Genomic DNA, 23,458 nt, shown 5'->3' on the forward strand with positions numbered 1-23,458 from the left:
GAGTCTCTCACATCATCATGAATGCAGGCTGGGGGTGGGTGGCGGGCCCTGGCAGGGCCTGAAAACCATTTCCAGTCTGCCAGAGATACTGCCAACCCCACGACCTGTCTGGGTGGCATTCACATGAGGTACTGACCTGCTTTAGTTCGTGGAAGCACTGTGGGTCCAACAGAGACCATTCAGCACCATTACGTGCCTACTTTGAACATTTCTTTATAAACGGAATCGTACAGTATGTGATCTTTTGTGTTTGGCTTCCTTAACACACTGTTTTCAAGGTTCAGACACATGGTAGTGTGTATCTGTACTTTATATTTTTTGAAACATGGTCTTCCTGTGCCACCCAGGCTGGTCTTTAACTCCTAAACCCAAGGGGTCCTCCCACCTCAGCCTCCTGACTGTACTTAGTCTTTCTAATGCCCAAATATTCCTTTACAGAATGTGTATTGTCCACAATTGGCCCCATTCGCCCACTGATGGACATTTGGGTTGTTTCCACTCTTAGTCCATTATGAATCATACTACTAGGACAGAATATTTGTGTTCAAGTTCTTGCATAATTATATTTTCATTTCTCTTGTATACCTAGGAATGGTCATATGGTAACCCTTTAAAATCCTGAGGAATCGCGAAATTATGTCCGCGAACAGCTTAATATTCTTATTAAAAGTCAAAAACACCTGGATTTGGTGTTTCCGCTGCGTCCCACGGGAGGGCCGCTGTCAGGGTCCTACACTCTCTTTTCCGCAGCCCAAGGCTCTTGGAGCCAAAACGTCTGACCCGGTGCTCCATGGGAAGCGCACTTTCAGCCTGCCTCCGGCCCCGCCTCCTAGCGCTTGCTGACCACAGGAAAACCGACGCCCCCAGCAGAGGCCATATGGACGTTGTAGTTCTCTTTCCGCACACCTGCGCAGAAACTGTGGAAGAAAAACTACAATCCCCACAATGCTCCTGTTCTAGGGCGGCCGACTGGGCCATTCCGCGTGCAGTGCTCCCGCCCTCCTCCGGCTCGGCGGTTCTCCAGGGCGTCTGTAAACACCCCAGAGACTGTCATGGAGAGGGAGGCGGCGGCAGCGGCGGCGCAGGGAGGCGCTTTGGTCCACTTCCAGGGCCCGCACTGCCATTCCTGAACCGGTCCCCGGACCCCGTGACTGTGGCATCAGAAAGCTAACTGTTAGGCAAGAGGAGGCAGCAGTCAGAACCCTATCCCCTTCTTCCCGGGCGGGGGCCGGGCCGGGCCGGCCTGCCTGCCGAGATGGATGACAGTAAGGTAAGTCTGGAGGTTTGCACGCGCAGCTGCCGCCGCCGCCGCCGCCGCCGCCTGCTTGTCGCTAAGGGCTAGTCCCGCTGCTGAGCCTCAGCGTGAAGTCCATGCCAACACCCAAGAGACACCTGCCTTAGACATCCCTGCGCCTACCTCGCCTTGCCCGATGGTACCCACCCCGAACTCCGGGAACACCGGGGCTGCATTTTTCCTGGGAGAGGCCTCTCATCTGGAAATGTTCACTCCCAGGGAAACCCTGTTCGCCAGCTTCCCAGGGAGTACAAACCCTCGTCCTTGACCTGCCGATCGAGATGAGCTAAGAAAGTACAGTTTTAGGCTTTTCTTTGTGCCCTCTCTTCTCCTTTCCCAAGCCGTGTCCAGTTTTGCAGACTTGAACCAATGCACCTTTGATCCAGCCCAGTTCCCCTTGACGATTTCCCTTCCTCTCGGGATTCCTCACTCAATGCCCCATTCATATAAGCTGTTCACTCCCCTTCTGAGTTATTTTCCTGTGGTTGGTTGGAACGTTGCTAAGCTCCCGTTGCTATTTGTCCGGAGGCTGAATCTAAACCTCCTCTAGAAAGCCATCTCTAAGGAAAATGGTTAATTTCTTCTTGTTAATGTACCTTCATATTAAACTCTCTCCCACTTTTCCTATCCAGTGCATCTAGATAGTGTGCGTTATTGGCTAATTCATATAGTTGATCCATGGATAGCCTATTTCTGTGTTTAGATCTACATACATTAGTGTTGTTTAGTTTTATCCCATGAAGATAAGAACAGTCAGAGATTTGCTTATTGATGTTTAAGAGTTCGGCTTTTTTAAGAAATCAAACTTTTAACATTTGCCAATTTTTAAAATAGAAATCATACCTCCCCTCTGCTTTTCAAAGTCTACTTTTCCAGTTTCTGGCATACTCTTTGGGAGAACTTTCCCCTTCGTTTAGATGTGCTTTTTTTCTTCCACCTGGCCAATAAAATTTTGCTGCTGCCAAATTTTTGATTCACACATCCTCAGAGGTCTGAAAAATTTCCAGCTTTTCTGTGCTGCTTGTTTTAGTCTACATTATCTCCTCTTCTTTATGCAGAAGGCTCTGAGAAGAATGATAGAAGGGAAAGCCCAGTTCAGTATTCTAGAATTGGGCACTGGTTACTTGTAAAGTGGCAAACCCCTTGGTATTTCTAAAATAGAAAGGGGAGGCCTGGGATATAGCTCAGTGGCATAAGCACCTGCCTGGCAAGCACAAGGTCCTGAGTTCAGTTCCTGATACAAAAAAAAAGATTTACCCATACTGGAATGGTGGGTAAGAAGACATAAAATAGAAAGGGGGAGTTCCCAAAGTTCCCCAGAAAGTAATTTTTCATAAAATGTTTGATAGCTAGATCTCTTTGTTAATTTAGAAATTAAGCTTAAATATTGAACCCATTGTCTTGCCCAGAAAATAGTAATTTGTGGCTGTTTGAGGTTACTGAAAGAACATATTGTTCCTTAATTTTCTCAACTTGAGACTCCTTACCTAATTTTCAGTTGTATCCCTTTCAGAACTTTGCAGCATTTAACAGCTTTCTTAAAATCTTCAATAATCTTAAATTCAGTCCAAGAGAAGCACGTAGGATTTTGAAATATTTACTTACCTCTAAGATCACATAGGGGTTACTTCTAGAATTAGCAAATCGTATTGAGAGTGATATAAAATTTTATTTAGCATTGTACCTCAGAGAGGATAAAGTACTACTGGTTAATAGTGATTGATTGAAACAGAGTGGTGACATTAAGGAGACTGCTCAGATGTCCATGAGCTTTCTTAATCAATGTGCGCCAGTTGAACAAACCTGCCAGAGAAGATATACACCGCTAGCAAATGGGAAAAACCAAGGGAAGATAGATTAGCCACCTAAAAAGAAAGGTTTGGGAAAGTACCAAGTAGCAGAGTCAAACACTGATTTACTAGAGTAGATGTCCTGTTAGGCTAGTTGGGAAGGAAAATTCCAGGCTGTTTACCCTTTCTGAGTGTCTACTTCTTTATCTTTTTGCTTTTTTTTTTTTTTGATATATGGTCTCACTACATAGTTGAGGCTAGCCTTAAATTCCCTATATAGCCCAGGCTGGCCTTAAACTTGCAGCAGTGCTCCTGCCTCAGTCTCCCTGAGTGCTGGGATTAAAGGCTTGCAGTACCACACCCAGCCTCTACTTCCATATCTGTTAAATGAATCCAGTACCTTCCTTGTAGGCTTTGGTGAGGATTAGAAATGAGCATATTGCACAGGAAAATAAATATGTTTGTATAACTAGAGCAAACTTTCTGTAGAAGTCCACATAATAAATGTTTCTGGGTCATATGGTCTCTGTTGCAATTATTCAACTTCCGTTATTCCCATTGTATCCTGAGATCAACCACAATGAATGGACAGGGCTGTGTGACAGTAAAACTTTATTTATAAAAATAGAAAGCAGTTTATATTTGGATTTTCAGCAGGACAATAATTTACTGACCTCTAAGCCTTGAGTAGAAGTGTGGTCAGAGACAAGGATAGAAAGATAATCAGGAGCCAGATTAGTATGTTTGGTGAGGTAGGTTACAAATTTGGGGTGAGTCTCTGTCAAGGTATAGAAGACACCTGCTGAATCAGAATATATGGGGAGGTGGCCCAGGAATTTGAGTTTAACAGCTCTTTAGTGAGTGGCTCATTCTTAATGAATATGAAAACCAAGGCTATAGATGTTGGAGGACCACCGAAAGATTTTAAAGCAGAGGGAACAAAACCAAATTTGTGTTTCTGAGACCATATTTGGGTGAACTGGTTCCAGATTATCGAGACTAGAGGCAGATGGTTCAGTTATGAAAAAACTGTGCATTTTGGCATATGACTTGAGTTCAGATGTCATTTCTACCCTTTCATTATTATTCTGGACAGATTATTTAATCTCTTCATACTTCTCTTTCTTTACATATAGGTTGAGGACCTTATTAAATTATTGTGATTAAAAATATATATATATTCATTTCGGAAGAATTTGGTTACATAATGAGTTCTCAATATGAGACCTTTCTGAGTCCTTTTCCACATTGGTTAGATTTAAAATGCCTGTTCTTTAGACCATGTTAGAAACTATTACAATGTAGGTTATACTTGATGCAATGTGGATAAAATCCCTCAAGGGTAAAGAATTTAGAGAAAAGAGAGAATGAATGAGACAGAGCCCCCCCCAAATCTAAAATAACCAAAGGAGGCTGAGGACTAGAATTAGCAAAAAAAACTGAAAAGGAGAGAAAAAAAGAGCAATTGTTATAGTATCTATCTACGGGTAGAGAGATGCAATGTGAGATGTCACAGAAAAGGTCAAGTAAAATAAGTAGTGAAAACGTATCCCCTGGATCTGGAAAAGAAGTTCTTTGTAAACGTAGCAAGAAGCTGGGTAAAATAGTGCATGATTATAGCTCCAGCTACTCAGTAGCTAAGTTAGGAGGATTGCCTGAGGCCAGGAATTCAAGGCCAGCCTGAGCAACATATTAAGACCCTTGTAAGTACTTATATAGTAAAGACTTACTACCTACCTAGCTAGCAGAAGCAGTTTCAACAGAGATAGGGTAGTAGACAGAATGTATCAGTTGTGGAAAGCCTGGATGGGAAAGAAGCAGAAATAATACAGTCATCTAACTGGATTTGTACCATCTCAGGCATTGCTAAAGTATATGTGATATTATATTTAGATAAAATTATACTTAGCTTCAGCTTCCAAAAAGAATAGTCATGGTGGGGGGTGTGTTAAAAGAGGAGCAGATAGTTAACTCAGTGTAGAAATGGCAGTAAGGTTAGCACCAGGAAGTGATTAGATGCTTTCTGAAGAGCCGATAAATAAGAGAAAGTGCCTAACTCTAGCTGTGAAGGAAGTTATGGGAGTCATAACACCCAATAAAGATGCCTCTATTTGCTTTGTTTTTTTCTTTAAAGTGGTAAAGAGCAGTGGAAAGGCATGCTGCTCTGCTCTTTAATCAGTGGGAGATATCTTTTCACTTTGTGTTTTTAAGAGAAAGGTGAAACAAGCCCTCTTGCTTTTTTTCCTGTTTTAGCTGAAGCTGCTGGTACCACTTACTTCGTGTAAATATGGTCATTCTCTTAAACTTAACAACTTGAAACTTACGAATTGTCTTAAGAATTAGAGCATTAGGTTGTAAATATGTACAAAGAGATGGTAAAGTCATTAGAGTTCTTAACTGATTTTTCAGATTTTATATCCTTTTCAGATTTTATATCCTTCTTTCAGATTTTATATCCTTTTAAAACAATTCATATAAATTGTTCTGGGTTGTGACACCAATTTAAATCAATTTCAAAATGCTGTTAATTTGTCTTTTTATTATTTATTCAACTGGCAGTCTATTTATGTATTCTGCAGTGCTGGGAATCAGACCCAGGGGCTTACATATGCTAAGCCTATCAGTGCTCAAGTATTAAACTTTTTTTTTGTCATTTTGAGACAGGGTTTCACTATGCAGTTCAGGCTGGCCTTGAACTCACTTTGTAGCCCAGGCTGGCCTTGAACTCAGAGCAGTCCTCCTGCCTCAGCCTCCCAAGTAGGTATTACTTTTTTAAAGTGAAGAGAAACATACTGAAGTGGCCAAGGAAGTGGAGTTAGGAAAAGTGAGACTGTAGAAAGATCCATTTGTGAGTCGCCTTACTTGTTTAGAGGTAGTAGGGACGGAAAGGAGAGAAATCAGAGATTTGATCAAGGAATGTACTGGCATGACTTCAGTGGGTGGGCATGGAGAGTCACAGTAGCAGGACAGTTCAAAGAAGTGGAAGTGTCTGTTAGTAAACCTTCTCAACTGTCCACTTAATTGAGTGCCTGATGTCAAAGTGAGTTGGAGTAAATTAGTGACAGTATAGCATCCATGCCACAATGTGTAGAAAGCACTGTCAACTTTAAGTCTTCTCCACGATTTATGTGTTCAGATGAATTGCCCTATGTGAGACCAGGGAGGAGAATAAGATGCTTGGTATTAGCAAGTCACCTTTGAAGCAAGTGTTATGATGCAAATCTGAGGATTTGAGTTCTAGTTCCCTTCTCTGTCATTCAAAGTCTGTGGACTAAAGTGCCACCAGCAGAATGATCACATATGCAAATGTACGTGTGTGTGCAAGCGCATACACATTTCCCTCAGCTCTTCTTTAAATGCCCATAATCTACTCTGCAGTGTAGCTGTTTGTTCCGTGTCTGCTTCTTTTCACTAGTCTAAATGCATTATGGGCACTGATCGCATCTTCTTAAGTTTATATTCCTAAAGTTTTACTGTATTTGCGTCAAACTGGGTATTCATAAATAATTGTCGAAGTTAGTGTTTATACTGTTTGATCAATCTTACATGCCTATATATGGTAATCTGAGCAACTACTTTGAAGATAACAATATGCAATTTAATAGCCATTGTTCATTTCCTATCATCTTGTTTTGAAATTCTGTGTCATTTTTATTGTTTTTTTAATTCTCTTTAAAGTAAATAAATAACGTTGAATAAAGGGATGATTTTTCCTCTTTCTCTGAAAAAGATGAGGATAGTAGCACTTACCTTAGGAGGCAGTGTGAGATAATATGAGACTCTCAGAGACTGGCTCACTGAAGACTTTGTTCCTAGTGAGTGCTTCCCCACAGCACAGCCTGAGTTGGCCCTGAGTTTAAGTTTTTATTCTGTTCCCCCCAAACTGGATGGAAAATGGTCCAAGAATTCTTAGAGTAGAATAGGATTTAATCTGGACACTGGAAGTTTTCTCATTTTAAGAAGCCTCAGTTAATTCCTAAAGAGTGGGCAACTTCAATCACATCTTCGCTTGCTGTGAAAGTTTAACCTGCTCACTGTGAAGTGTGAGCCACCTAGAATATCCTCAGGCTTTTGCAGGCTGGTTTCTTTCTTTACTGTAACAGTTCAACTTAGAATGATTGGAAAGCCCCTTCTCGGGTAAACCCAGTAATTTTATCTTAATTCTCAGCCTTTTGAGACATAATTAGAACTCTTACACCTATCCCCTCCATAATACGCTGTCCACCCAATCCTCTGTGCCATCTTTTTGGGTTTTTTGTTTTGGTTTGTGGGCTTGGGGTGGAACCCAGGGACACTCAACCACTGAGCTACATCCCCAGCCTATGTTATGCTGTTATGTTATGTTGTGTTATGTTAATGTTATGTTATGTTATGTTATGTTATGTTATGTTATGTTATGTTGAGACGGGTTCCCTGATTTGCTCATGCTGGCTTTGAACTTGATCTCCTGCTGTAGTCTCTTGAACAGCTGGGATTACAGGTTTATATGCAGTTCTTCCATTCTTTTATTCACTGGGCACTAAAAAAATATTTTATTGAGACAAAATCTCGTTTGTAATCCTAGCTGGCCTCACACTTGCTGTTTAGCCCAGGCTGGCCTCGAACTTGCAGTCACCCTGCCTCAGTCCTCTCAAGTGCTGGGAATGTAAGCATGTGGCAACATGCCTGGCTCCTTTTGCTTTTTCAGGTTCACTAGGCACTCATTTAAAAAAAAACAAAACAGCTTTCCTAAAAGATAATTTACATATCGTAAAATTCACATTCATGATATATACAATTCTGTGTTTGTAGTATATTCACAGAGTTGTACAACAGTCATCAGTAATTCTCTAACATTTTATTACCCCCAAAAGAGATACTTACAAACAAACTGTGAAACACCTGTACAATAGAATGCCATTCAGCAATAAAGAAAATGAGTGACCACACAGAAAGACATGGAGGAGTGTTAAATGCATGTTGCCAAGTGAAAGCAGCTAGTTTGAGAAGCCCACATACTATATGATTCTACCTATATGACATTATGGAAAAGGTAAAACTATACAGATACTAAAAACATCAATGGTTGCCATGGTTCCCAGGGAGGGAGGGGGAATACACACAGCACAGGACTTTTTTTTTTTGAGACAGGATCTATGTAGTTCAGGTTGGTCTTGAACTCGCTGTGTAGTACAAGCTGGTCTCACATTTGTGGTGATCCTGCCTCAAACCCTCAAGTGCTGAGATTACAGGTGTACGCCACCACCCCTGGCAGAGAGCACAGGATTTTAAGGGGAGTGAAACAATTCTGTATAATACTGCAGTGGTAGACACATGACAGTGTGCATTTGGCAAAACCCATAGAATGAACATCAGAGTGAGCCATAATATAAACTACGAACTTCAGTTACTAACAGTAGGTCAGTGTAGTTAATCAGCTTTAACAAATTCCTGTGCAATCAAAATGTTAATGGGGGAAACTAAGGGTGAGGAGAGGCGGCAGGATATAGGAGCCGGACTTTGTACCTAAATTTCCTGTAAACCCACAATGGCTCTAAAAAATAAAGTCTATTGGAAAAAACCCAAACCCATTAGGAACTTTTTTTTAGTCTTTGGAGGTGAATATGCAGTTTTGGTCCTTTTTTCCTGTTCATATGGTGTATTATCACTGATTTCTAGATATTAAATCAACCTTTAGTCACATGACAATTCCCTCTTACTTTTGAAATATAACACTGTCAGTATGATGCTAAATTCAGTCTTCTAGTGTTTTATTGAGGATTTTCCCATATATATTCATAAAGCATATTGGTCTGTTGTTTTCTTTGGTTCTCTTTATTGGGCAAATATTGGCTTCATAGAGCCAGTTGGGAAGAGATCTCGTTCATTTCTTGGAAGAATTTGTGAAGCATTAGTGTTCTTTAAAAGTTTGGTTGAATAAAATCATCTGAACCTGGGCTTTTTTTTTTTTTTTTTTTTTGGTCTTTTTTGAGACAAGGTCTCGCTATGCAGTTCAGGCTGGCCTTGAACTCACTTTGTAGCCCAGGCTGGTGTCCTACTTGCAACTATCCTCCTGCCTCAGCCTCCCAAGTGCTAGGATTACAGGCGTGTACCACCAGGCCTGGCCTGAACCTGGACTTTAATTCAGTCTCTTTATAGTTGTTATAGATAGGTCTATTTTGATTTTCTGTTTCTTCTTGAGGTCCCCCCAACAACCTACCCACCTACCCAGTATTGGGGATTGAACTGAACCAAGGGTTTTGCACTGAGCTACATGCCCAGACTTTTTACATTTTTATGAGACAAGGGCTTGCTAACTCACTAACTTTCCCAGACTGGGCTCAAATTTTCGACTCTCCTGCCTCAGCCTTCCAGAGTACTTGTATTTTTCTGCTTTGGAAAGGAATTTGGCCATTTCATCTAGGTTATCTAGTTTTTTGGCATGTAATTTTTCATCATATTTCCTTGTAACCCTTTTTTATTTTTGTAAGTGATGTCCTCTATTTTGGTTCTGACTTTAGAGTTTTTGAGTTTTCTCAAGGTTGGCCAATTTTGATTTTTTTTTTTTGGATGGTCTTGCTATGCAGTTCAGGCTAGCCTCAAACTCATGGCAGTCTTCCTGTCTCAGCCTCCTAAATTCTGAAATTACAGCCTTGTGTCACTATGCTTGGCTCTTGTGGATTATTTTGAAGAACTTTTGGCTTCTCTGATTTTCTCTTTTGATTTTCCATTCTGTAGTTCATCTCTGCTCTAAAATTTCTTATTACGTTCAGTCTGTTTGCTTGCTCTGAGCTTAATTCACTCTTCTTTTTCTGGTTTCTGAAGTTTAGGTTGTTGATTTAAAACCCTTCTTTTCTTTTTTTTTTTCTACTACCTTCACACCAGCCTTTTATTTTTTATTTTGAGACAGGGTCTCACCAAGTTACTAAGTTGTCCAGACTGGGCTCAAATTTGTGATCCTCCTGCCTCAGCCTTCCAGAGCGCAGGGATTATAGGTGTGTGCCACTGCGCCCAGCTTCTTTTTTAATACTGGTGTGCACAGCTCGCTCTGAGCAGTGCTTTTGTTGTGTCCTGTGTTTTACTATGTTGTCTTTTGCTTTTATAGATCTCAAAATATTGTTTAAATTTTCCTTGTGATCGTAATCACAATACAGTGTTTTTTAAAAGTAGCTTTCTAATTTGCTTTGTAATCACAATCTTCTCTAATCCAGTGATTACTAAGAAATGTTTATCTGTTATTTTTATTCAGTACTTTTCACTATATACTAAGAATTATTATTTTCTGTTGGTTTGTTTGTTTTTTGGTTTTTTTCCGGTACCAGGAATCAAACTCACGACCTTGCGCTTACCAGGCAGGTGCTGTGCCACTGAGCTACATCCCCAGCCCCCTATACTAAGATTTATATAACACTCTTTCAGGGGTTTACTTTCTAAAAGTCATGACATTTAGTTTTAGCTTCTTCGAGAAAATGTTATAAACAGGTATTTAACAGAAAAGTACTAGTGTCTTTATTTTCATTTGCTTATAATCAGTAGCTTCTAACATTTTGACATAGTAATGAAGATAGCATTGGATAAGCTCTACTGAGATCTGAAGTTTAATGTTCTTCCTTTATGAAAGAAGTTCTCTGGAAGGTAAGAAACAGTCAGTGGCTGGCAAGTTTCTTTCCTTGGTGGTAGCGGATAGGTCCTGGAGAGTGTCCCTTAGGGCCTGCTGTGCTTAGCTCACAAATGTGTTCTGGGGTGGAAAAAGAAGTAAAATGGAGAGTGGGCAAAGAGTACACTCTGTTTTAAAGCTCGCTACTTAAATTTTCACATGGCTTTGTGTCAACAGAAATAAGTAAAATTAGAACAAGAAAAAGCTCAATATTTGAGTTACTTTCCTAGTTTTCTTTAGCGTTTCTGTTGGTGCATGAAAGTCAGTACTGTCACTTAGCCATGTTAAAATGCTTCCTCACAAAATAAATATGAGGAGAGAGCCAGGAAATGATGTGGTTACATAGGAGTTTGTGAAAATCTTGTGAACTGGGAAGAATGTTTTTTAGCCCGGAGATATTTAAGGAATTCGTGGAGTTGATTTCAGTTTGAGCTTCTGGTTCTTGGTTCCCCTCTCCATTTCTCATTCTTCATGTGTTAGGAAGCACATAAAAGTTCAGGCGTTCAGGCATCTAGTATACTACCCTGTGTCTAATATATTTTTCTTTATAGAGTGCTCTTTTATGACTTTTGCACTCAAGATTTACAATAATCCTCTGATACACATGACTTTCTTGAAAACTGGTACACTTATCAGACTTTAATGGGCAACAGCCAGGTGTGGTGGCGCACGCCTGTAATCCCAGCACTCAGGAGGCTGAGGCAGGAGGACTGCTGCAAGCCATGGGCAGTTTGAGCTACATAATGAGTCCAAGACCAGTCTGAACTACTTGGCACGACTCCATCTCAAGAAAAAGCACATGCACACACACACACACACACACACACACACACTCAAACACACACACACACACACACATACACACAAACCCACAACAAAACAACTCATACTTTACTTGGTGCCAAAAGCAAAATATTCAACCTATTACTAAAGAAAAATTGAGCTAGAGAAGTGTGGTTATTTTTTTAATATAATTTTTTAGGTGGTGATATATAGGAACCCGGGATTCATTTACTATGCCTTTCTAATTTAAAAAAGGAATAAAATAGTTCCAGTTCAAATATTTTGCTACCATAAAAAGTAAACAAAGGGTTATAACTTTTGTTTGATTTTTATGACTACTAGATTTGTTTCAAAAATCAAAGCAGTCTGCGAAGCACACTGTGTTCTTTTACTGTCTTCTCAAAGGCAGCCACTCCTGAATTAATTAAAAACAGCAATACATGAGGTACTGGATTACAGTATTGTGTGATTGATGACTCATTTTACTGCATAGAGAATAGCTGTCATCCTATCCATTTATTTCACAATAGACATGAGTTTATATTATAATATATTGTTTTGTTTTGTTTTTTGTAGTGCTAGGTATTGAACCCAGGGCCTCATAAATTTAGCCAAGTGCTGTACTGCTAAGCCACATTCCCAGGACTTTGTAATATATTAAACTGTAGCAATAGTAAATTTAATGCAGGGTAACTTCAAAATACTATGATGCTATTGATGAGATATAAGCATAATTTAAAATTTTTCAGTTAGGAAGATTTGGGTAAAGACCATCCTGCAATTGCTATCAAACAGTTGAATCTAAGGTTTCCTGAAGACTATGTATTCTTATATTGGAATAAAAGCACGATGATGCAGCATGGAAAAGATTTTGGAATGTTGAAACTTACTTGGCGATAATAGTGAAATAGCTAGATTTTAAGATGCTGGTGGAAAGAACACCCCTCTCCTGCTGGCGCCCCCCTCAGAGCCTTAATCTTTCTCATCTCACAGCCACCTGTACAGTGCTGGATGCAGTGGTAAGCCATCAGGGTATGAATGGGGTTGGCAGATGTGGCTGGTTCATCTTTAAAGTCTGGCTTTTTTAGTGTACAATACTGATCTAGTCTGTGTAAGCCTCTTGGCTCAATTCCTGGCAAGAGAAAGAAAAGACAAGGGAGGAAGGAAAATTTGGGCTTTTTTTTTTTTTACTTAACCATTATACTTAGTAATTATTTTATCTTTAGAAGCGTACTTTGCATTGTTGATGTATATTAATAGTTATTAAACAAACAAGTACAAGTCAATTTTTAGATCCAAGTGAAATTGACTCTTTGAGTTTTGTTACAAGATTTCTAGGTTTATTTTAGTAATTTGCCAGCATTTGAATTTTGCTTTTTCTCCTTTTCAAAAAAAATTATTTTCTACTACAAACTGGTACACCACAATTTATTCAAGCAACTCCCTTATTTGGATGTTTTAGCCTTTTGCTATCACAAGTAATGCAGCAGTGGATAAGCACTTCTGTCACCTTCCACATGTGCCAGTGTATCTGTGGAATAAATCCTTAGAGGTAAAATTCTGTTAAAAGAGATGATACGGGCTTTTGTCATTGTGATAGCTGTGGCCAAAGTACTGCACAAAGATGACTGACTATAAGAGTTTACATTCCACCAGCAATGTTGGCACAGGGTTATCACTTTTTAAGTCTTTGCCACTTCACATGTGAAAATGTAATCTTTGCATGACTCTAATTTTTGTGTGTGCATATATATATTTATTTATTTATTTATTTTTTTTCTGAGACAAGGTCTTGCTATGTAGTTCAGGCTGGCCTTGAACTTACTACATAGCTCAGCCTGGTCTTGAACTCAAAGTCACAGTGATCCTTCTGCCTCAGCTTCCTGAGTTCTGGGATTATAGGCAGGCACCACCACACCTGGCTTTTTTTGCGGGGGGAGGTATGATTTTAAAAAACTTATTTTATTAGTAGTACATAATGTTTACCTTCATCTTAGGGCGTTGCATCTTCTTTATAAATGCCTTTAGGTCTTAGAAGTATTCCTATTGGTATACTGAAGGTGTAAAACTTGTACTCTCTGAAGGGTTTTTTTGAGACAGAATTTCTCTATGTAGTTCAGGCCAGCCTTGGATTCACTATATAGCCCAGGCTGGTCTTGAACTCATGATCCTCTTGCCTCAGCCTCTCAAATACTAGGATTACTTAAGTTTCCATTAGTTTAGTCTCCTATCTTTATTTATTGTTGGATTTTTTTTTCAGGGCTGAGGATTGTGTCTTGGGCCTAGTATGCTAGGCAAATAATGTACCAATGAGCTACAACCTAGTCCCCTGATTTTTGTTGTTGTTCTGAGGATGGAATGAAGGTCCTCATAAATGCTAAGCTTGTGCTCTACCATGCAGCTACAAGCCAGCCTTTCTTTGAGGGTGACTTCTAGAAAAAGTTAGGCATCATTTGGAACTTTGCCAAATAAGCAGAATGGATAATCACATTGTTTGGGAATTTAAGGAAAATGCCTAGATCTAATGTAGTGAGACATACTGTGTCATAGCTTGTAAAACCTGGCTCCAACAGTACTTTCCAAAAAAGGTTGCAACAGTGTTACTATTAAAATAAGTGTATGTCTTTGCATGGTGACTTCTTTAGAAAACATTTATCTAATGTGTAAATTCAAGTTCATGTTTTTAAAAATTCATCATCTTTATAGTTACATCTTGTATAAAAAGTGGGGGAAGATTTGACAGCTAAACAGTGGGGAAGATTAAGTTACTTTGCTAATCACCTAATATTGTGCCTAGTCAGGTGAGTGAATAACCAATACTGAGAGGATGTTCTTGTGCCTCCAGTAGAAGCACACAGAAATCTGAGACAGGATTAGGATTATAATTATGGGCTTTGAAAGGCAGGAGAGAATTATCTTGAAGCTTTCAAGGACTTCCTGTATATTCCTTTGGGTTCAAGAACCCTTAAAGAGGTGCCGGGCGTAATGGCACACACCTGTTATCCCAGTACTTGAGAGGCTGAGGCAGGGCAATCACTATGAGTTTGAGGCCAGCCTACACTACAAGGCCAACCCGAACTGCATAGTGAAACCTTGTCTCAAAAAAACAAAACAAAACAAAACAAAACAAAAAACTCTACGAGGAAATTTATAGCTAAATTGTTTAGAATATTTATTATGTAGATATAATCGTAATATATGTTAGATATATTTTTGTAATTGTAAATATTTAAAAATCATATGCCTGTAATCCTAGCTATGAGGGAGGTTGAAGTGGGATGATTGCTTGAGCTTCATAGTTCAAGGCCAGTCTGGGCAACATAGGGAATCACACATAGGGTCCCATGCATGTTAGGTTAATGCTGTAGCACCAAATTAGACCTCCCTAGCCCGCCAAAAGCTGTTTATAATCACACCTCTGAGAGAGCTTCTCATGGATCTGGTTAACTTCCTTTCTTCTAGGTATTGTTTTATTACATTGAGAGTATAATGAAGTTACAATTTTGAATGTTGATTTTTAACGTAGTTCACTGTAATTAGTTTCTCAAGGCAATAAAAGATTCTTCATGAACAAACATTTAGTGCTGATCTTCTAGTTTTTTATTACTCATTTCCATATGATTTATAAAGTTTACTGTTAAACTATGCAAACTGTATTATTGAATATGTAATAGAAACTTTATTATATGTCTTCTTTTATATTGGTAGTATTGGAAGGATCAGGAAAAAAACAAAGCAAACATCCAGAAGGCATTGGATGGGATTATGCTTTCTTAGTTCCAGAGCCTTCGCTTATTTATAATTTGTAAATGTTCCCTTTGCTAACATGCAGTAATAGTCACTTTACTATGTAGCAATCTAAGAAAAAAAATAATTCCTTTTTTCTCCTACTGAAGGTGGGTGGAGGCAAAGTAAAGAAGCCTGGCAAACGTGGTCGGAAGCCAGCCAAAATTGACTTGAAAGCAAAACTTGAGAGAAGCCGGCAAAGTGCGAGAGAATGCCGAGCCAGAAAAAAGCTGAGATACCAGTATTTGGAAGAGTTGGTATCCAGTCGGGAAAGAGCCATATGTGCCCTCAGAGAGGAACTGGAAATGGTAAATTCTTTCAGTAAATGCATGAAAAAATCAATCTCCATTTAGCAAAGAAATGCACATTAAAACATAAAGATATCACTTTTCAGCTATCCAGTTGGCAAACAATGGAAAGAATATTAATCCGTTAGCCAGGATGTAGGCAAAGACATTTTCATATGTACCAAAAGGTAAGAGCAGAGTGGACATGACTTTCATTGAGGGAAGTCTTTAAGATAGAAGAAATGGAGAATAACCCGGATGATGCAACGATGGGAGATGACTAAATTATACTCTATTCATACAATTGTACTTGTTTGTCGTCAGTAAAATCATAGTGCACATACATATAGTACCTACTGATAAAGATGTTCATAATGTACTCTTTAAGTGAATAAAGCAGCGTAGCAGTACTGTAACTGTCCACGGTGTGATGCCGTCTGCTTTAAATGAACTTATTTATTTTCCATGTTTTATTAATTTGTTCATTCAAACTTTGGGTCGTGGCTGAGAAATATACAAAAGAGTAGATAAAACAGAATTAAAACTCCCCTGTTATAAGCTCAGGAAGGAGGTGAGAGATGGGAGAAAGAGATGGTACTACCATGATCATTACAAATCATTTCAAAACTGATGACCTCAAATTTTTAGAAAGTAAGAAAATAGGAGGGGACATAAAGAAGGATGTGAACTGTGTGTGTGTGTGTGTGTGTGTGTGTGTGTATATATATATATAATATATATATACATATTATCTAGATATATAGTATAGAGATGATTTTTTAGTTGAATTTGTCCTATGATTTAAATTTTTTGTTGTTTCTTTGAGACAGGGTCTTGCCTCGTAGCCCAGGCTGGCCTCGAACTTGCAGTGATCTTCCTGCCTCAGCCTCCCGAGTGCTGGGATTATAAATGATTTCTTACCTTCTGCAGTATAAGCCACTTGGCAGAATCTTTGGTCTACTTTATCTTGTATTTTTTCCAAGTCCCATAGTACAGTATCTCTATCATACACCTAACAGTAGTGTATATATGTACTGTCCAGTAGATGCTGAGTGAATGTTTGTGAAAGGGAGAATGGAAATTACTAAAATTTCTTTATTTTGGAAGTAGAAATAATACTGTGACAGTTATAAAAATGAGATAAATTCTAATTAATGGGGCCTCTTTAATCTGACCAAAACTCTACTACATCACAAAAAGGTTCAGCAGCAGTTTTTCCAGCCGTCTGAAAGAGAGCAGATCTCATGCAAGTCCTAGGTGGTAAATAGGTCATACCATGGAGTGTGCAATTCTTAGCAGCCCACTGAGCGCTAGTCATGTCTAGGATTTCTACCAGTGTTCCCTAAACTCTATTAACATTTTTACTTACATGTATTTTACATATTTCAGTACAAGCAGTGGTGCATGGCAATGGACCAAGGAAAAATTCCTTCTGAAATTAAGGCCCTCCTTACTGGAGAAGAGCAGAACAAATCTCAACAGAACTCAACCAGGCATAGCAAACCTGGGAAGCCAGATGCTAACAGCAACTCCTGTGAGTACAGTCTGTGGGAGGCTATGCTTAAGAGATGTCTCCAGGTAGGGCTTCTAATGACCGTTTGTTTGTATGTCTTTAAATACAATTAGCTGTCAGTGTTGTTTGTAATACACTTATGAGCAAGTGAAGTGGTATAAGATTCCAAATACTGAAATGCATTGTATATGGGCTCTGTAAATTTATGGAAGTTTTAAAAGTAGATAGTGGGAATGGCACTGATCTAGTTATTGTTAATAATACTAACTTCTACTTGAATTTTTATTTACAGCTTACAAAGTACTTTCACTTACATTTATCTTAAATATTTACTCCAATAATTGTATTAAAGAACTGTACTTCCTGGGCTGGGGGGTTAGCTCAGTGATAAAACATAATTTGCATGTGTGATGCCCTGGCTTCAATCCCCTGCACCAAAAGAAAAAAAGGTATAGTTCTGATTTGATACTTGAAAAGTAGCAGAGGGGCTGGATAAGGTGCCCAGAGTCACACAGCTTTAGTGGTAGTTCTCACCAGAGCAGGCTTTCTCTAGTACAGTAGTCCATCACTTTAAGTTGGTTGTTTTGTTTTATTTTATTTTGTTTTGTTTTGTGTATGGGTCAATCCCAAGACATTAAGCAAATGCTATCCCACTAAGCCACATCCCCTGCCCAGGATTTTTTTTTTGAGGTGAAATTCATATAACATAAAATTAACCATTAAAAAATTGTAAAGTAACAATTCAGAACCATTTCATATACTCACAACATTGTATTGTCTAGTTATATGATATTTCATCACCCCCAGAGAGAGCCTAAACCTATTATGCAGATCTTCCCTTTACTCCCTCTTCCCTAACCTCTTGCAACTATGAATCCGCTTTCTGTCTCTATGGATTTACCTCCTATAGGTATTTCATATAAATGCAATTATATGTTATGTGACTTTTTGTGTCTGGTTTTTTCTAGAACCATGTTTTCAAGGTTCATCCACGTTATAGCACGTATCATTATTTCCTTTCTCTTTATGGTCAAATACCACAGTTGTTTATTCATTCGTCCATTAATGGACATTTGACTATTGTGAACACTATTGCTATGAACATGTACGTTTCAGTTCTTTTGAGTATATACCTAGGAATCAAATTGCTGGGCTATATGGAAATTCTACGTGGAACTTTTTGAAGAACTGCCAAACTGTTTTCCACCATGACCAAAACATTCGCATTCCTACCAGCCATGTATGACTGTTGCAATCTCTCCACATCTCATTTGCACTTGTTATATTCATTCATTCATTCAAGAGATACAGTCCTGTTATATGGCCCATGCTGACCCTTAGCTCCTGGGCTCAAGTGATCCTTCTACATCAGTCTCTTGTGTAGCTAAGACTATAGGCATGTAATACCACATCTGCCCTCATTTTTTCAAAACTATAACCAAACTAGTGTATATGAAGTAGTATTCTATTGTGGTTTTTTATTGCATTTCCCTAATAACTAATGGCTATGGGCATCTTTTCATGTGCTTATTGGCCATTTGTGTATCTTTTTTTTGAGAAATGTCTGTCAGTATGTTAATTTGGTTGTTTTTTGTTTTGCTGATTTTTAAGACTTCTTTACTTACTCTGGATGGTAGACTTTATTAACCACTTGATCTGCAGAATAGCTTCTCCCATTATTTAAACTCTAAGCAGTCTTTCCACTTTCTTGATAGTGTTCTTTGATACACAAAATATTTCAATTCTGATCAAGTCGTTTATCTTTTCTTTTCCTTTGTGGCTTATGCTTTTTGCTGTTGTAGCTACTGCCAAGTCCAAGGTTGTAAAGATTTACCCCTACATTTTTGGCTAAGAATTTATGGCTTTATTCTTCTGTTTAGATTGTTAACCGTTCGAAGTATATTTTCCTTATGGTGTGAGGTCAGGTTCTATGTATTGTACATATGGATATTCAGTTGTCCTAGCACCATTTGTTGAAGAAACTGTAAAGATTTTAGAATGAAGACGTTAGGTGTTTTCTTCCTGATTGTGATTACTCTGTAGAACTTGAAATAATTTGAAGGAAATGTCTGCTCTGGGATTTTTTTTTTTTTTTTGGTGACGATGGGGAGCAAACCCAGGGTCTCCACATGCTAGTTAAACACTTTACCACTGAGCTACCTCTCCCACCCTAATTCCTTTTTTCCCCTCTAATCAGATTCTATTGTTATATTTTAGATATATATAATGATCACATTCATCATGGAGAATTTGTACCTGTACATGACATAACTTGTTTCTTTTTTTCCATTCCCCTCCCCATTTACAAAAGCTTTGTTTCCATTTGTCCTTCTTTTCCTTTCCCTTTCCCTCCTCCCTTGTTCCCCTCCCCATTTGAACATTTTCTTCCTATTTCACAATACTTATTATACACTTTGGTCCTCACTTACACTTTTAGTTTCTCACACCAGAAAAACAATGCAATGTGTACATGTGTGTCTGATTTTTGTCGCTTAAGAGAATGGTCTAAAGGTGCAGCCATTTACCTGAAAATGTCTTGCACTTACCTTATTTATGGCAGAGTAGTACTCCATTGTATAAAAAAACCCCACATCTTCTTTATCCATTCACCAGTTGATGGACATTTGAGCTGTTTCCAAGATTTAGCTATTACAAACTGTGCCATTATAAACATGGGTGTGCATATATCACTGTGGTATAATGTTTTTAATTATTTCAGGAAGATACCAAGAAGCAGAATAACTGGGTCAAATAGGATCTCTAGTCCTAGTTTTTTGAGGAATCTCCACACTGATTTCCATGGTGATTACACCAGTCTACACTCCCACCAAGAGTGGAGAAGGGTCCCTTTTTTCCCACAGCCCTACCCGGCATTTGTTATTGGTTGATTTCTTGATAATAGCCATTCTTTCCCCCAGCTCTAATTCAGAGAAAATGTTAGCAACATTTCATCTTTTAAAATTTTTTATGTCATTGAAAGAATTTGCTTTTTTGAGAACTTTTATTAGATGAGGTGACATTGGACCTTAATCTAAAAATAACCTTCCTGTAGATACTATCCCCCTAGTCATGCATTTAAAAACAGATTAACCAAACTTTGTTGACTTTCAAAACATTCTTACAATGACGAATTTATTTTTTCAGGGTGAAGATCATATGAAATGATGAAACAGTGATGGAAGCCAATATTCTAATTTCCATGAAGGACGAACAGGCACTATTATGCTTCTTGGCATCATGTACTACCTACTGCTCAGTAGCTGTCTCTGAAAATCTGCAGTTTCTACCAAACTGTGTGATCATAGGTCACAAGAGATCTTGCTTTAACTTTCAGCACTTAGAAACTTTACATTCAGACCTATTCTGTAATACTGTCCATGACATATAACATATGTGGTGAGGCTTGAAAGCACAGCAGTAGAGAAAAACGGATAAAGATTGTATTTTTGCACCTTAACTTCACGTAACTTTATTGGTTAATTTATATTCTTAACATGTAATTCATGTAATTGTATGTGTATATGTGTTTAGGTGTCTCCTCCTTTCATGTTTTTGGTTGCCCTACAAAGAGAAACCAAATGGGCTGATTACTGACTGTAAATTCTCAGCCTTTATGGACCTAATATTATTTGTTTGTATTTACTTAAGTAATGTTTATTTTCTGCATGAACCTTGATTTCTCCTGTGAGCCATTCCAGCATAAGCTGTGAATATGTATTAACAAATATGTACATTTCTATTTTTTTAATCCGTAGCGAAATGCCTGTTTTAAAAAATGTACGTTACCAAAATCCATTAAGAAAACCCTCAAGACAGCCTCTACATAAAACTTATTGCTGTCTTCTTATTCAACTATATTTATAAAAGTTTGCTAGGGCCAAATCCATACTTGTAGAATAATTAGTCAGATTTTGTTTTTAAGCAAGAAGTAACCTTTCAGGCATTTCAACAGCATACATCACATTGACAGCCTACAGTATGTGTGTACGTACCTGTGTGTTTCTGTTGTATATTTATATATGTATATGGGGAGGACAGGAGTGAATGTTCACACACATTTTCTTGTGTACTCTACTAGATTGGAGAATTTTTCTGAAGGAAATAGGATGAAACTAGCTGCTGAGATTGAGTTTCTGCCTTGAGATCTAGAGCAAAACAAAAGGGCAAAGCAATGGACAGAACTAGTGGCTTTAGCCATTAGCAGATACTTGACGTCTTCCCTGACATGGATTTCCTTATGAATGTGTCCTAAACCTGAAAGAAACCCACTGCGGGTGCGCATCTGGTTCAGCCTGTGCCTCCACTGTGGAGCTAGGTATTGGCTTTGGAGTTGTACACAGCCCTGCAGCTAGCGGGCCTCAGGGAGGTGTAGAAGGGCGAAGTAGTTCTTTGCAGTTCTCATCACAGCTGCGTTTGCTGTCTACCCCCCACCAAGCAGACTGATGGTTGAGGAACAAACAAAGCTCGTGTGATACAGATAGACCTGGGAATATTGTCATTTCCCCAGTGAGATGCTTTGTCACTCTCTCTTCCCTTTCCCATAGTTAAATCAGCAGTTGTGTTCTCTGTTGCTGCTAAATTATAATTGTACTTCACTCTAATGAAGCAAATATTTGGCTTCCAAACAGATATAGTTTGTTATAAACTGGCAGTTAAGAGGAGGCACTGTAGTATAGCTTGTCTGTGAGGTGGAACATGAGATGGACCACATAGTTTAAGATTAGAAGGGTTCTTCCCCCTTCTCTCAGGCCATGCCTTTGAATTAGGTGTCTCCTCATCGCCCAAGTTCCTGAAGACCTCTTGTACTTCAGCTGCAGACTCAGATCTGCAGGCTAGTTGAGTGTGACTTCTGATCTGTCACTAGCCCAGCTTGTTGTTGAATTGTTGAATTTCTCTGTATTTTGGAAGATTGGGAGTTCAAGGGTATTTAATTAACGTCTTCTTAGGACCATAATTATTGATATTCAGGCATTCAGAATTTAAATGTTTTAAGTGTAGCTGTCCGGATTGTTATTGGGCATGTTTTTGCCCCATAGTCTACTCAATTGTATATTTTTATTTTGCAAAACAACCCAAGACTGACGTTATGTTGCTTTGGTTCAATACCTTTTGAATTCCCCAGAAGAGTTCTTTTGAAAGCAAACATTCCAAAAAGCGTGTGGCTCTTCAATGGAATGTTTCCATTGTGCTTGAAGGGTTTCTTCTCTGGTTATAATTCTAAGTTACACAGTCATTTGAGCTGCTTCTTTCTCCCCTCGTATCCTTGCAAGAGCAAAGACTTTGTCCTCAAGTAGAGGATATGTAATTTTGGGTGAAAATAAGTTACAATTTATTTGTGTTTATTCCTGAATCTACCTGGTATCTTGGAGTAGATCAAACCAAGAGAATGTTCGCTGGTTTTTATAAGGAATGTTATGATTGTTTTGGGTACTGACTGAACGCTTTGACCACTCCGAAGCATGTTAATGAATATCACTGAGACACAGCACACTGGAGCCCCTCGCTTAGCAGTGACGACAGCAAGGCAGCGAGAGACGCTGGGTGCTGAGGGAACCTAGGCTTTCAGAAGGGGCTGCCCTCTGACTCATGTTTTCTTTTCCTTTTTTCCCCAAAGAAAGAAAGCAAACGGGTGGAATATGTTTGTGTATTTAGATCATTCATAGTCTGTTATTATTTTAGCATCAACTTCCCATGTTTTAGAGAAACTGAATGTAATAAATCTGACCAGGTCAAGTTTTAGGAAGTTCTTAAATTTTTTTCTATTTTATCTAAAATCTTTCTGCTATATCTAAATCAGAACTTTCTTCCTGCAGCAAATTCATATCACTGTTTGCCAGCTAACTGGCAGGACTTAGCACCACCATTTAGCATTTTACTGTATCATCACTGAATTCTGATAAATCTGATTTGGTTAACTACAGAAAGTACTGGTTTAAGCTGGATTCACCTTTAGTTAAAGGCAAATAAAACTTTTTTAAAAATGCTGTATTTCACAAGAAATCAATTGCATATTACTAATAACATATTTTGTTTTTATAAAGGAGGATTATTAAACCACGTGGTATTGGGGGCACTGAAAGAATTTTTCTTTCTCTGAAAAGGATTGTACAATTATATTTTTATGAAAAATAAAATGTCTTTTACCAGAGGCATCTCAAATTGTCTGTTTTACAATAGTGAAATATATATTGTATAAGCCTACACTAGTAAAAAGGGGGATAATACAGATAGATAGAAGAATTGGTTCTGGGTCCATTTTCTGAGTCACCTTAAATTATTTTAACCCCGTTTCTTCATCTGTAAAAAAGGGAGAGAATAACTTTCACAGAGTAGTTGGTAAGCTACAAAGAAATTGCTTGTTAAATAGCA

General features: G+C 38.5%; 1 protein-coding gene across 1 annotated transcript; it reads left to right on the forward strand.

Annotated features, from left to right (window-relative positions):
• Positions 1-1,044: 1,044 nt before the first annotated feature.
• On the forward strand, positions 1,045-23,237 carry Crebl2 (cAMP responsive element binding protein-like 2). Its single transcript, XM_005378967.2, has 4 exons — positions 1,045-1,270; positions 15,400-15,597; positions 16,966-17,110; positions 20,234-23,237. The coding sequence occupies exons 1-4, from the start codon at positions 1,256-1,258 to the stop codon at positions 20,236-20,238; spliced, it is 363 nt and encodes a 120-aa protein (XP_005379024.1). The 5' UTR covers positions 1,045-1,255; the 3' UTR covers positions 20,239-23,237.
• Positions 23,238-23,458: the final 221 nt, after the last annotated feature.

This window comes from Chinchilla lanigera, unplaced genomic scaffold (assembly GCF_000276665.1).
Source record: "Chinchilla lanigera isolate Chin_1 unplaced genomic scaffold, ChiLan1.0 scaffold00012, whole genome shotgun sequence".
NCBI lineage: Eukaryota > Metazoa > Chordata > Mammalia > Rodentia > Chinchillidae > Chinchilla > Chinchilla lanigera.